This window comes from Somniosus microcephalus, chromosome 2 (assembly GCF_052327205.1).
Source record: "Somniosus microcephalus isolate GS21.2 chromosome 2, FLI_Smic_1.0, whole genome shotgun sequence".
In the NCBI taxonomy this organism is placed as follows: Eukaryota; Metazoa; Chordata; class Chondrichthyes; order Squaliformes; family Somniosidae; genus Somniosus; species Somniosus microcephalus.
The window spans coordinates 22,505,886-22,520,458 of record NC_140988.1 but is presented as its reverse complement, the minus strand read 5'-3'; the positions used below and the strand labels follow the sequence as shown (position 1 = coordinate 22,520,458).

The window sequence follows — 14,573 nt, the reverse complement described above, 5'->3', positions numbered from 1 at the left end:
AGAATTGCTAAAATGGGTAATATTCCAGAACCTCGATAGTAATTGACCCGCGGTATTCATACTTCCCTTCGCCTTTACAAAATACCTGACATTTCAACAGTGACAATTTTATTCAGTTGGATGACAACATGGGCTTGTCAATTACAAGAAATCTAGTTTGAGCTAAATAAGATTCAACAATCACAGTTCAGTTTCAGACTTTTTCTTAAGAACTTTCATTCTTGGCAGATCTTCTAAACTACATGATCTGCACCAGGTGGCGATTATGAAGACGAGCGCTCTACTCAGAACTCCGACACGGCAAGAGAGCCCCAGGTGGGCAGAGGAAACACTTCAAGGACACCCTCAAAGCCTCCTTGAAAAAGTGTAACATCCCCACCGACACCTGGGAACCCCTGGCCCAAGACCGCACAAAGTGGAGGAGAAGCATCCAGGAAGGCGTCGAACACCTCGAGTCTCTTCGCCGGGAGCAAACAGAAGCCAAGCGCAAGGAGCACACGTCAACCCAAGCACCCCACCCACCCGCCCCTTCAACCACCGTCTGCCCCACCTGTGACAGACTGTAGGTCCCACATTGGACTAATCTGTCACCTGAGAACTCATTTTTTAATGTGGAAGCAAGTCATCCTCGATTCCACCTAAGAAGAAGATTATGAAGAGGCTATTTAACCCAATCATTGAAATACCGATTTCAACTGTGAACAGTGGCTGATTAAAAAACCTCAAATCTGTCTACAGATTTTACAGTTTGGAAGTCCATCTCGAAGGACCAAGGAGGCACAGTAAGTCGCGTGGATGGGAGGAGGAAGTTACAAAGGGACACAGACAGATCAATGAGTGAGAAAACTGGCAGATGGAGTTCAATGTGGGGAAAAGTGTTGAGTTTTCTACTTTGGGTCAGAAAGAAAGCAGAATATTTTCTAAATGGTGAGAAGACTTGGAGCTGTGGTGATTTCCAGCAAAATAAATGTTTTTTTTGTCTTTTTTTGTTTTTCCATACAGACCCTAGCATCTGCAACATTTGACCCCTTGTGACCCCACCTCATTGTTCTTTGATGTAATGTTTCCCTGACTGACCTGTTTGGACACCATTCACACCTTTGATTGCTGTGATTATCTCTCTGCCGAGGTGTGATAAATGGCAGTTAGAAAGATTACCTGTAATCATCTGGCATTATTCTCCGACTATATAAGCTGTGTCTTTATGCATCTCTCCACTTCACCTGACGAAGGAGCAGCGCTCCGAAAGCTTGTGATTTCAAATAAAACTGTTGGACTATAACCTGGTGTTGTGTGACTTCTTACATTTGTCCACCCCAGTCCAACACCGGCATCTCCACACCATGGAGCTGTGGAGTAGCAAAGGTGTGTCCATGTACACAAATTACTAAAAGCTAGACAGATTGCATTAACGATTTTTATTCCCTTGAATTTACACAGTTGAGAGGTGATCTAATAGGTATTTAAAATTAAGGGATTTGATAGGGTAAATGCAGAGAAGCTATTTCCTCAGTTAGGGAATCCAGAACAAGAGTGCATAATTTTAAAATTAAAGCTAGGCCATTTAGAAGTGAAATCAGGCAGCACTTTTTCCACACAAAAGGTAGTGTAAATCTGGAACCTGATGCCCAAAAGGCTGTGGATGCTGGGTCAATTGAAATTTTCAAAACTGAGATCGCTAAATTTTTGTTAGTAAGGGGATCAAGGGATATGGAGCAAAAGTGGATAAATGGAGTTGTGGTACAGATCATTCGTGGTCTAACTGAATTGAAGAACAGCCTTGAGGGGCTGAATGGCCTACCCCTGTTCCTCTGTAATTTACTACTAGTTTGGATTGTTATTTCAGTACAATCTTTTAAAGCTACAGTGTAAAATTACTTCTCTATATTTAAAGATAAAAAGACTATACAGGAAACTTTCTGGTATCCGGCACTGACGGGACCGAGCTGGTGCCGGTCGATCAACACTGCCGGAGAAACCAGCGCTAATGTTAAAACATACGGAGCTTCTGAGCTCCGTATCTAGCAACAAACCCCGTTGCTTAGCAACAGCTTCAAAACAGTCAGCACAGCTTGCAAGCATCTCTGTAGCTAAGCAACAGCTTCAGCTAGACGCTTGCAGAGCCAGGAACGGAGAAAAAAAGCAACGAAAAGTAAAAAAAAGTTATCTGAACCGACTCCTGAATTTTGCCGGTGGATAGAGCATTCCGGAGATTTAACCTCCGTTTAAACGAAAGCTTCCTGTACTACAAGAAAGTGTAACAATATATTGCAAAGTAGCTGTATAAATCTAACTGCAAGTACCTTAAACACATTCTCTTTTGCACTAGAAATGTATTTGTATAGAATCACGAACAACAAATTCTCCCACGTATTAGCATTCAATCTAGTTTATTGATTCTTGGAAAATAATTTCTCAACTTCAGAGCATTGTATCATAAGTAGTCACTATGATTGATGGTTATTCTCGAAGTTTGAAATCACAAATGTTTGGATCCTTTAAGAAAGCAGGGTCCTTCAATGTGACTGACATAAATCCTACAGAGAAGAGAAAATCATTAATACAATCAACAGCAAAATAATTCCCTGCAGCACTCAACATGAAATCTCACATTATTATAACGGGTGCATGAGGCAAATATTTAAGAGGGGAGGACAGGTCTTTTGCTCTAGCATACCAGAGGTTGTTCAAAGATTTTGAATGAGTTGTGTCAGGGTGGAAAGTACTGAGTGGAGTGCCCCAGGGCTCGATGCTGGGACCACGACTGTTCCTAATTCAGTGCGGTGAAATCAGAGGAAGCAACTCCAGTTGTAGAATGAGCTGGATATAATAGGAGGGGGGCAGAACAGTGGCAGATGAAATCTAATTACAGACCAGTACAAAGTACTGCACATAGGAAGGAATACATGCAACACACGCATACTCCATGAATGGTGTTGAAATAGCCCAAGATGAAGCTGAACAAGATCTAGGAGTCTCAGTAGACTCGAGGCTCAATATGTCCAACCGATGCAGAGCAGCAATCAACAAAGCCAATAGAAAGTTGATCTCCAGTTCTGGTTGTTGAGATATTCAAGCTCTAGACGCTATGTGGAGAAGAGCCATGAGGCTGATCCCCAGATTCAGGGGTCTGAGTTCGAAGGAAATACTGGACTCTGGCTTTTCAGCCTGAAAAGGAGGTGTCTGAGAGGTGATCTTATAGAGGGATATAATAGCTAAGGGAATGAAAAAGGTAAATCCAGAATATTACTTTACATTAAATTACAAGAGTAGGACAAAGGGACACAGCTTCAAACTAGTAAACAATATTTTTAGGACTGATATCAAAGCAATCATGTGGAATAAAATATGCTGTAAACTCTTACAACAATTTACAATAACGTAGCACCTTTAAATGTAGAAAAACATCCCAAGGGGTGACACGAGCTGATTTTTTCCCTTCTACATCCCTTTGGGGAAACCACTTTCCCAAAGCAAAATACAGACAAGGAGATTGCAGTTAGGAAACGGTCTTCAATGTTAGTTTTAGAATTAAAGTTTTTTTTAAAAACACGTACCCATTTGCTGGGCTCTTTTGATGGTCTTGGCAATTTCTCTTTGTTTCTTTCCACACAAGCCTAGAAGGGGAGGAAAAATTAAAAAGATCCGATTTATTGCACTTGCACGGCAGTAGGATTTACTGCTCGACACATCCTACAATTTCTCCACAGCTGACTGGATCACAGGTTTTAACCAGGAACCTCTCGACTGATTCGTCCAATAAATGGTTTAACTAACAGAAGGTTTATTTATCTATTCCAAAATGAATGCCTTCACAAGTGAGGAATGAAAACTTCTCTTCCCCTAATACATTCATTTAAAATGCGAGTTGGTGCTTTTAAGTTGAATTTTAAGAAGTTGGTTTCCACTTCCTGCTCATGCTAATCGACTTTCAAAGGCTTTCTATTCTGTAAATAAATATTCAAAGCAGTCAGCTTGCAGATATTGTGCATCTGTACCGACAGCAATAGAAATGGAGCTAATATTCCAGCAACAATCTCGTACTTCATGGTAAGTTGTGTGGTGTGAATGTGTGCAAGGGTCATGTTTAAATCAACATTGTGAAAGAAATGGCATTTCCGGATTCTATTTCTAAACCTTCAACAAAAGCAAGCCCTATTAAATATAACTAAATCAGTACTTTTCTTAATGTAAATGGTTATTGGTGAGTTTTTCTATGCCTTTCTCCCTTTGCCTTATTAATGTTGGTGGTTGAGTTTTTGCTTTGCAAAGTATTCCCCTCCCCCTTCTCTGACATTGCAGTTATAAATTTTAGCTGGTATATACATCAGTGATTGCATGTTGATTTTTTTTTTTTTAGAACTAAGTGAGTTTTGCAATGTTGTTTAAGCATACGTGGGCTGTAAAAGCCAGAGCATGAATAAAATAAATAACGTTTGTCTTGGACTTCTGCTGTTCGGATAAAAGCAATCCAGACCTCGATGACTTGAGATAACGGGACCTCGTCTGAATTTAATTGGAATCCCCTGCTTTAGAGCATGTTGGAGTTTCAATATTCTGCAATGCGAGATTCCATGCTCTATTATATTAAGAAGCTTAACAGATCCCTAATGTAAACTATACCTCTTCTCCCCTACTTCAAAACACACACTGGCTGCAAGTGGAAAGCCAAGAACTTTCTCAGTTGGAGTTCTAAAGAATACCAAAACTTTTTTGGTGTCTTACCTGTAATATGTCTGCCAAAAATGCGACCCGTATATGGAGATATAAACTGGGACAAAAGCTTTTTAAAGGGGAGGAAGAGAGAAAAGAAATGGAGATGGATGTCAGTGTCAGAATACATCACAAGGTTAAAATACAAACATTTGTATTTGGTTTAAACTAAAGTAAATGAGCCATTAAAAAGGTTATATGTCTTCAAGTTTCTCTCTGTAGAGAAAATCTACTTTTTAAATTGCAAATGAGTTTTATAACTTTCATTTATTTTACTTTTCCATCTGTCTCTTTTAGCTCTCTCAATCCCATCTTTCTTTCCCAAACTTTATTTTGCTTTCTGTACATGATTTACATATAATTTATACTTTTAGACTCTGCGTGTCTCAGTGAGGATTCTTCAATCTAATTGGTTGAAGAGCCTTGCTAGTTTTTGCCCTGCTCACACACACACACCACAGATCCCCTGTAGAGGGCGCCACACTGGATTTGAGCAAGTCTCCGCTCAAAAGCCCGCAAAAACTCTGCGTTCACTGCACTGACAGCTGTCCACAGAGTGTCATTCCTTCACCGCTGACCGCAATGTCCGGGCCACTATATATTTTCTAATCTTTCTAACCAGAAGTATGACAGGGATAGTTTATATTTTGGATTCATTGCCATTGGGATACTAGTTTTACAGTCAAGAACTTGAAGCATTGACCAGAGAGAGGAGATACTTGTCCCACCCATTTACATTGAGAGGATAATACTCTCTCACCAGTCTCCCATTTAGTGTCATGGATAGAATAAATGGGAGTATGTATGAAGGAGATCCGGAATCACAATCATCATAAACAGCTGCTATACAGAGCAATCATTGCATTCCAACACAGTAAAACAGTAGCACTGACCTACAGTGGTGGAACTTTAATACTCAAATACTATCCCATGCCAAAAACACCCTTCAATGGCCTAACACACAGACTAAAGTTTATTTATTTGATCTCATTTACATCTTTTCCCCAACCCCCAATGAGTAACATGGACAAACCTGTATGTTCTTGTAGTCCACTGAAACACCACACAGAATGCACTTCTTGGGAGGTTCTTTGTAAGGATTTTCTAACTTTATTGGCTATAAGAAAGTGGAAACTAGTTGAGCACGTGAAACAGTCCTGCACTAAGCCATTTCTCCCCCCCCCCCATTCATAAATACAATAGAAAAATTATGAGTTGTTTACAACATAGTATCAGTCATAACAAGATACAAAACATACAAGGAAATTTTGCATTTCACCCCCAAGCATGTCTTCCTCATTAGGGCAATTATCATAACATTAAATCCGCAGCAAACTATTAGATAAATTGTAGATGTAAAGGAGGGAAAGTTGACGTGTTATTTTCTGGTATGGGGGAGAGGTGGCAGGCGGTGATCAAAAGATTGGTCAAAGAGAGGATCTTAAAGGAGGTGAGGAAATTGAAGAGGCCGAGGGATTTAACAAAGGAATTCCAGTATGTGGGGCTTAGCTGGCTGAAGACACAGCTGCCAACAGTGGGGCAAAGTGAGAGAGATGTACAAGAGGCCAGAGTCAGACAAATGGCGAGTAAGGGTGGGGGCGGATTGAATTTGTAGGGCTGGAGGGGGTTAGAGAGATTGAGAGGGGCGAAATCATGAAGGAATTTAAAGACGAGGATGAGAAATTTAAATTTCAATGTAGGTCAGCAAGGACAGACGTGATGGGCCAACAGGACTTGGTGTAGGATAGGACACACGCAGCAGAATTCTAAATGAGCTGCCGTTTACGGAGAGTGGAGGATGGTAGGCTGGCCAGGAGAGCATTGGAATAGTCAAGACTAAAGGTGGGAAAAAAAAGGCATGGAAGAGTGATAGACTGGGACGGCGGTGAGCAATGTTATGGAGGTGGAAGTAGGTGGTCTTTGTGATGGAGAGGATATCGGATCGGATAAATTAACTGTGAGGAAAGCTGTGAGCAACTTTAGGAGGACACAGACAAGTTAGTTGGCTGGGCAAATGGTTGTCAGATGAAATTTCATGTGGAAAAACATGACATGATACATTTTGGGAAGAAGAATGACAAGAAACATACACTAAAAAAAGTAACAAAGTGACAAGAAACATACACTAAAAAAAGTAACAAAAGAAAAGAATGTGCTTTTATATAGCACTTTTGACGTTCTCAGAACAAATTGTGCAGTTAGGTCCCTCAATCAGCAATAAGATAGATGATCTCATGTATCCGTTTTAGTGATGTTGGTTTGAATAGACTTGGGGTTTCAAGCACAAAAATCTTTAAAAGTGGGAAGACAAGTTGATAAAGCTGTTTTAAAAAATATGGGATCTTAGGTTATTTAGAATATACAGCACAGAAACAGGCCATTCGGCCCAACCAGTCCATGCCGGCATTTTGAGCCGCCTCCCATTTAACTATCAGCATAACCCCCTATTCCCTCTCCCTCATATGCTTACCTAGCTTCCCCTTAAATGCATCTGTAGCTGGACTATGTACAGCAGGCACCTCAAACCAACGCTGCCTCCGCAAGATCCTGCAAATCCATTGGCAGGATAGGCGCACCAACGTCAGTGTTCTCGCTCAGGCCAACATCCCCAGCATCGAAGCTTTGACCACGCTCGATCAGCTCCGATGGACGGGCCACATCGTCCGCATGCCCGATACGAGACTCCCAAAGCAAGCGCTCTACTCGGAGCTCCGACACAGCAAGAGAGCACCAGGTGGGCAGAGGAAACGCTTCAAGGACACCCTCAAAGCCTCCTTGAAAAAGTGTAACATCCCCACCGACACCTGGGAATCCCTGGCCCAAGACCACACAAAGTGGAGGAGAAGCATCTGGGAAGGCGCCAAACACCTCGAGTCTCTTCGCCGGGAGCAAGCGGAAGCCAAGCGCAAACATCGGAAGGAGCGCACGTCAACCCAAGCACTCCACCCACCCGCCCCTTCAACCACCATCTGCCCCACCTGTGACAGAGACTGTAGGTCCCGCATTGGACTCATCAGTCACCTGAGAACTCATTTTTAGTGTGGAAGCAAGTCATCCTCGGTTCCGGGACTGCCTAAGAAGAAAAGAAATGCATCTATACTATTCGCCTCAACTACTCCCTGTGGTAGCGAGTTCCACATTCTCACCACTCTCTGGGTAAAGAAGTTTTTCTGAATTCCCTATTTGATTTCTTGGTGACTATCTTATATTGATGGCCTCTAGTTTTGCTCTTCCCCACAAGTTCCCCATCAGAAACAGGGGTAGAAGCAGGAGCCACATCAGCCAGTAAATGAATCCAAGATCTTTCTAGCATGCACAGCTGACAATAACACCATTCAGTGCATTTACTCGTTGATCACTGGGAAAGACTAAATAAAATTACCTTAAACAAGAGTGAGATAAAGCACATCACCCTCTTCTGCCCGCTCCAATGCAATATAATCACCACCAAATTTCAATACAGCAGAATAGTAGGACTGTTCAAATTAGTGGAAATTTTAGAACATATTTATGTACTCAATATGATCCATGGTAAAAGCACAAAATCTCTGGCATAGCACATAGTTCACTCAACTTTATTCATTCACTGCGCCTAGGAAACTGCATGTCATTTTGAGACCACTGTGAACTTTTAGGATCTAAAAATACTCGGTGCTATTTGTTCACATCAGATAAAGCTTTCTTACCATATCAGAAGTGTTACTAGTGGTTGGAACATGTTGAGTGCTGACCCCCCTTTGCCAGTACCCTGCAAAGCAAACAAATGAAAAATGTGTGACTTGTAGGCCAGCTTTCTGTTGTCGGTGGGTCTTTGGGGATTGCTAAATTGCAAATGCTCAAAATCATTTCACTCAGGAGCAGGAGTTCAACATTCGATTTGAAGGGTTCCATGTGTGAAGACATTTATAAACAATTATTGCAGTCAATCTAACACAGCGAGGTACCAAAATACTTATTAATTTAATAACAATCTATCTTTCAAACATCTTCAAGGCCACTTCACAGATGGTAATTATCAAAGTACTGTAACTACTGTATTAGGTCCAGACTCTTGTGTAAGATCAACACAATCTTATTATCCTTCGGGTTAATATCTCTCAGTTCCTGAGCAGGCTGTACAGAAATTTCTAAAGTGTAAATTAGGCACCAAAAAATACAAGTCCCCCGAACCCCCCATTTACTTCTGTATCTTATGATGTGGAAGCACTAATTAAAGTAGAAGAAAATTTTAGGGGGTAGCACTTTCCATTTAACGTTCTCCATTACCAAAAAAAAAATCTGGGGTCGGAGATTTGATGCGAGGTTTGGGGGCAGACGGCACTCTAACATGCAGGGCAAATCAGTTTTTATTTGGACCACCAGAAATCAAGAAAAGAAGCAAGGGACTAAATACATACGATAGCAAAATACTGCAGATGTTGGAAATCCGAAATAACAACAGAAAATGCTGGAAAAACTCAGCAGGTCAGGCAACATCCGTGGAGAGAAATTTGAGTTGACGTTTCGGGTTTGACCCTTCTTCAAAACTGGAGAGAAAAGGAACTAGATCGAAGGCAGGGCTGCGATCGGACAAAAGAATAAAAGAACCAAAAGAAGTAAAAGAGATTAGAAGCTAGACGAGATGGTAATAGGCTGGGATTAGGTGTAAAGTGTACTGGCAGGGCAAAAGATAGCTGCCAGGTGTGAGAGAGAAACAAAAGGAAAGGGGGGGGGAGGAAAGGAGTGGAAAAATATAAGTAAAAATGAAATAGGGGCCGAGGTTATGATCTGAAATTGTTGAACTCGATATTGAGACCGGAAGGCTGCAGAGTGCCTAATCGGAAGATGAGGTGCTGTTCCTCGAGTTTACGTTGAGCTTCCGTGGAACAGTACAAGAGGCCAAGGACGGTGAGGTCCGAGTGGGAATGGAGCGGTGAATTGAAATGACAGGCGACCGGAAGCTCGGGGTCACCCTTACGGACTGAACGGAAGTGTTCCGCAAAGCGGTCACCCAATCTGCGTTTGGTCTCCCCAATGTAGAGGAGACCGCATCGTAAGCTAAATGACAACCTGTGATGATTTACACAGTTTACCAACAGCGCTTTTTAAATGGCAGTTCCAAAAGTTCAGGCAAGCTTATGCCCCCATCCAAATTAAAACAAGATTCTGTCACTGTACAGCATTTGTTTTGAAACAAAGTATTAAGCCCGTTACAAGAATATTTCTTGGCACAGTTTACTCTCCAGATTTGTACCAGAAGTCTCTGTTGTCAGCCAGGTATTGTAACTCCTTACATTTGTACATAAATGCATTTCTATACCCAAAGGATGCTCTTGATGCACTGATCAAAAATCAGGATCTTAGCATCTTTTAGTGACGAGTTAATAAGAGAACAATCATTGCTCAAACTCAATTTGCCGCTAAATTTGGCACTGAAATGCACATGCATTGCAGTAGTGACATGATCACACATACTGCCCGATTTACATGCAATATGTGATGCACGATATATGCAACGTGCAAGTGGACATCGCGAATATAATGCACGTACATCTAGGACCCAATTTTCAGCACAAAGATTAGGAAGAATTCTGGAGTTTTAATGCCAAACTCAAGAGAGAATTTAAAAATAAACAGATCCACCAACCCCAAAAAATCCAGGAATTTAAAGGTGGCAATGGGCACTGATTCCTAGTTACAATAGCTGATAGTGCAATGCACCAGAGAGAACCTTAGAGTTGCTTATGGATGACTCTGAAGACTTACTCTTGGCTCATGATACTTCTTATAAAAAGTTAAAATGCACATTTATTTCCACTGCGAGTAAAAATCAAAAAAGTTGCCAGTATTGCCAAATTTGAAATTTAAAAAAACTTGCATTTATATAGCGCCTTTCATGACCTCAGGCGTCCCAAAGCGATTTACAACCAATGAAGTACTTTTGAAATGTAATCACTGTTGTAATGTAGGAAACGTAGCCGCCAATTTGTGCACAGCAAGCTCCCACAAACTGAAATGTGATAATGGCAAGATAATCTGTTTTATTGATGTTGATTCAGGGGTAAATATTGGCCAGGACACTGGGGATAATTCCCCTGCTCTTCTTCAAAATAGTGCCATGGGATCTTTTACGCCCACCTGAGAGAGCAGAAGGTGCCTAGGTTTAACGCGTCACCCGAAAGACAGCAGCTCCAACAGTGCAGCACTCCCTCAGCACTGCACTGGAGTGTCAGCCTAGATTTTTGACCTCAAGTCTCTGGAGTGGGACTTGAACCCACAACCTTCTGACTCCGAGGCAGGAGTGCTACCAACTAAGCCACGCCTGACAGAAAATGCTTGATACACACATCAGTCAGTCTCTGTGGAGAGAAGAGAGTCAACATTTCAGGTGTAACCCTTCATCACAGCTGTAAAAATGAAAAGTAAACATTGAAAGGTTCAGAACTTATGATGGGTTACATCCAAAACATTAACTTGTCTGTTCTCTTCACAGATCCTGAATGACTGGCTGCGAGTTTCCAGCATTTCCTTTTAAAAATATTTTAATTTTAGAAGTTTTTAGGACAGAAGGAGGCTATTCAGCCCATTGTGTTTGCGCTGGCTCTCCCCATAGCCCTGTAACAATCCCAAATGCCCCACTCTCTCCCTATATCCTGCATCTCTATCTACTTCAAATTTTTAAACCAATTTTCCCCATAAAAGATGCAATGGTCTCTTCCTCAATCATTCTCTATGGCCAAAGCATTACATGTTCTAACAACCCTCTGTGTAATGAAAGTTCTCCTAAGCTCTCTTCAATCGCTGTGATCATTTTAAATTGATGCAATCCCATCACTGACTTACCAACCAGAAGTCCAATTCATCTATCAAAAGCCTCAATAAGTTTAAAACCCTCAATTAAATCTGCTCTCTACTCCAGTGGAAACAGTCTCAGTATCTCCTTAGAACTATAGTTTCCCATCCCTGGCACCATCTTGGTGAATCTCCACCGTATGCTTTCTGCGGCTTTAATGTCCTTTCTACAGTGGGGCTCCCAAACCTGCAGTCACAGAATTAGTGTGCATGTGCCAGCTCTTTGAAAGAGCTATCCAATTAGTCCCACTCCCCCGATCTTTGCCTATAGCCCTGTGAATTTCTCCTTTTCAAGGAATTATCCAATTCCCTTTTGAAAATTACTACTGAATCTGCTTCCACCACCCTTTCAGGCAATGCATTCCAAATCATAACAACATGCTCCATAAAAAAAAATCTCGCCTCTGGTTCTTTTTGCCAATTACCTTAAATCTGTGTCCTCTGGTTACTGATTCTTCTGGCAGTGGAAACAGAAGTTCCTTATTTACTCTATCAAAACCCTTCATGATTTTGAACACTTCTATTAAATCTCCCCTTAACCTTACCATAGAAATTTACAGCACAGAAGGAGGCCATTCAACCCACTGTGTCTGTGCCGGCCGCAAAAGAGCTATCCGGCCTAATCCCACTTTCCAGCTCTTGGTCCGTAGCCCTGTAGGTTACGGCACTTCCAAGTGCATATCCAAGCACTTTTTAAAGGTGATGAGGGTCTCTGCCTCTACCACCCTTTCAGGCAGTGAGTTCCAGACCCCCACCACCCTCTGGGTGAAAAAAGTTCTCCTCAACTCCCCTCTAATCCTTTTACCAATTACTTTAAATCTATGCCCCCTGGTTATTGACCTCCCTGCTAGGGGAAATAGGTCCTTCCTATCCACTCTGTCTAGGCCCCTCATAATTTTATACACCTCAATCAAATCTTCCTGCAGCCTCCTCTGTTCCAAAGAAAACAACCCCAGCCGATCCAATCTTTCCTCATAGCTATAATTCTCCAGTCCTGGCAACATCCTCGTAAATCTCAGAAGATGCTGGAAGTACTCAGCAGGTCAGGCAGCATTTGTGGAGAGAGAAACAGAGTTAATGTTTCAGGTTGATGACCCTTCGTCAGTTTTTTTTTCATCGACCTGAAACATTAACTCTGTTTCTCTCTCCACAGGTGCTGCCTGACCTGCTGAGTATTTCCAGCATTTTCTGTTTTTATTTCAGATTTCCAGCATCTGCAGTATTTTGCTTTTGTATCCTCGTAAATTTCCTCTGTACCCTCTCTAGATCCTTCCTGTAATGGGGTAACCAGAACTGTACGCAGTACTCTAGCTGTGGCCTAACTAATGTTTTATACAGTTCTCGCATAACCTCCCTGCTCTTATATTCTAATGCCTCGGCTAAGAAAGGAAAGTATCTCATTATTATTATTGTTATTCTTAACTGCCTCATCTACCTGTCCTGCTACCATCAGGGATCTGTGGACATGTACTTCAAGGTCCCTCTGTTCCTCTACACTCCTCAGTATCCTACCATTTATTGGCCCAGATTTTCCGATCGCAGGCCTTTTGCAGGCGGAGGGCTGCGATCTGGAAAAATCTGCGCACTTACCTGAGGGTTCCCGGGAGGCGCAGAGTTCCGCTGCTGGGCCTCTCCAAACTGCCGGTGCGAAGGGCCCACGTATCCCAGAGGCGCAGGCGGTTCGCAGCGTCCCTGGGATCACGTGGGCCATGGGGAGCCAATCAGAGAAGGGAATCTCCCTTCATACATTTGACAGGAAGACATATGAATGGAGATCACCCCCAAAAAAATAGTAAAACTTGAAATAATTTTTTTTTTAAATCACATTTTTAAAATCACAGAATCACAGAATCCCCACAGTGCAGATAGAGGCCATTTCGGCCCATCGAGCCTGCACCGACACATATCCCACCCGATCCCCGTAACCCCATAACCCCATGTATTTAATCCCCCTAACACTAAGGGTCAATTTATCATAGCCAATCAACCTAACTCGCACATCTTTGGACTGTGGGAGGAAACCGGAGTACCCGGAGGAAACCCACGCAAACACGGGGAGAATGTACAAACTCCACACAGTCACCCGAGGCCGGATTTGAACCCGGGTCCCTGGCGCTGTGAGGCAACAGTGCTAACCACTATGCCACCGTGCTTGAAATTACATAAATTAACTATTTTAAACAAAAATTTTAATTTTTGAAAAAAATAATTCGTTTTTAACAGGGCTAAAATAAACTTACCTTTCTTTAAAGTATTTTTAAATGATAAATCAGTGGGAAAAAGTTTTTTTAACTTTTTTTCAACTTTTATTCTGGTAAAAGCAGGCCTTGCGCTTTTACCAGGCGCAAGAATTGTAAGTGTTTTCTGCAGGCGGGGGTCTCAGAACTATCCGCCTGCAGAGGCCCTGCTCCAGTGCAGCTGGAGGGTCTGCATGCCTGAAACTGGCATTTCCGATGTCCCTAAGGGTGGGTACACAGCACGTACCCACCCGTAGGGATCGGAATTTCTGCACCAATATGTGTATTCCCTACTCTGCTCCAAGGAGAACAATCCCAGATTCTCCAGATAACTGAAGTCCCTCATCCCTGGTACCATTCTAGTAAATCTCCTCTACACCCTCTCCAAGGCCTTGGCCTCCTTCTTAAAGGCTGGTGCCCAGAATCTGACACAATCCTCCAGCTAGGGCCTAACCAGTGTCTTTGTAAAGGGTTTGGCCAAACAATGCTGTTAACTGCGGCCTGACCAGTGGTTTAAACAAATTGTCACTTTTGCAGTCTTGCAAACAACTCCGCCTCCGCTTTCCCGTCCCCTTTAAAGTTTGGCAGGGGTTTAATATCGCCCGCTGGGCCGGTTACCTGGACGCCATGTCCTCGCTGCCCGCAGCATCCTGCCGGAAGCGGTATGCGCACGCGCGCAACGGCAAGGACCGCTCAATCAGCGCGCACGCGCGCTGGTTTCAAATGCTTTGACTCGTCAACCGCCGGGCCGGCGAGTGCGCGTGCGCAGGAGTCCCCCCCTCCTCCTCCCCG

At 42.6% G+C, this 14,573-nt stretch overlaps 1 protein-coding gene across 2 annotated transcripts; it reads right to left on the bottom strand.

Moving 5' to 3' along the window:
• Window positions 1–2,373: 2,373 nt before the first annotated feature.
• On the bottom strand, window positions 2,374–14,506 carry mrps18c (mitochondrial ribosomal protein S18C). Of its 2 annotated transcripts, XR_015080929.1 has the most exons (7): window positions 14,400–14,506; window positions 8,400–8,461; window positions 5,747–5,830; window positions 4,726–4,783; window positions 3,558–3,617; window positions 2,678–2,820; window positions 2,374–2,537 (listed from the first exon to the last, which is right to left on the bottom strand). XR_015080929.1 is itself a non-coding variant. In XM_086007431.1 (6 exons), exons 1-6 carry the CDS (start codon window positions 14,428–14,430, stop codon window positions 2,461–2,463), a joined length of 372 nt encoding a protein of 123 aa, XP_085863557.1. In that variant the 5' UTR covers window positions 14,431–14,505; the 3' UTR covers window positions 2,374–2,460. The 2 variants fall into 2 exon arrangements, 1 of the variants encoding a protein (XP_085863557.1); XM_086007431.1 differs by lacking the exon at window positions 2,678–2,820 and having other exon boundaries at window positions 14,400–14,505.
• Window positions 14,507–14,573: the final 67 nt, after the last annotated feature.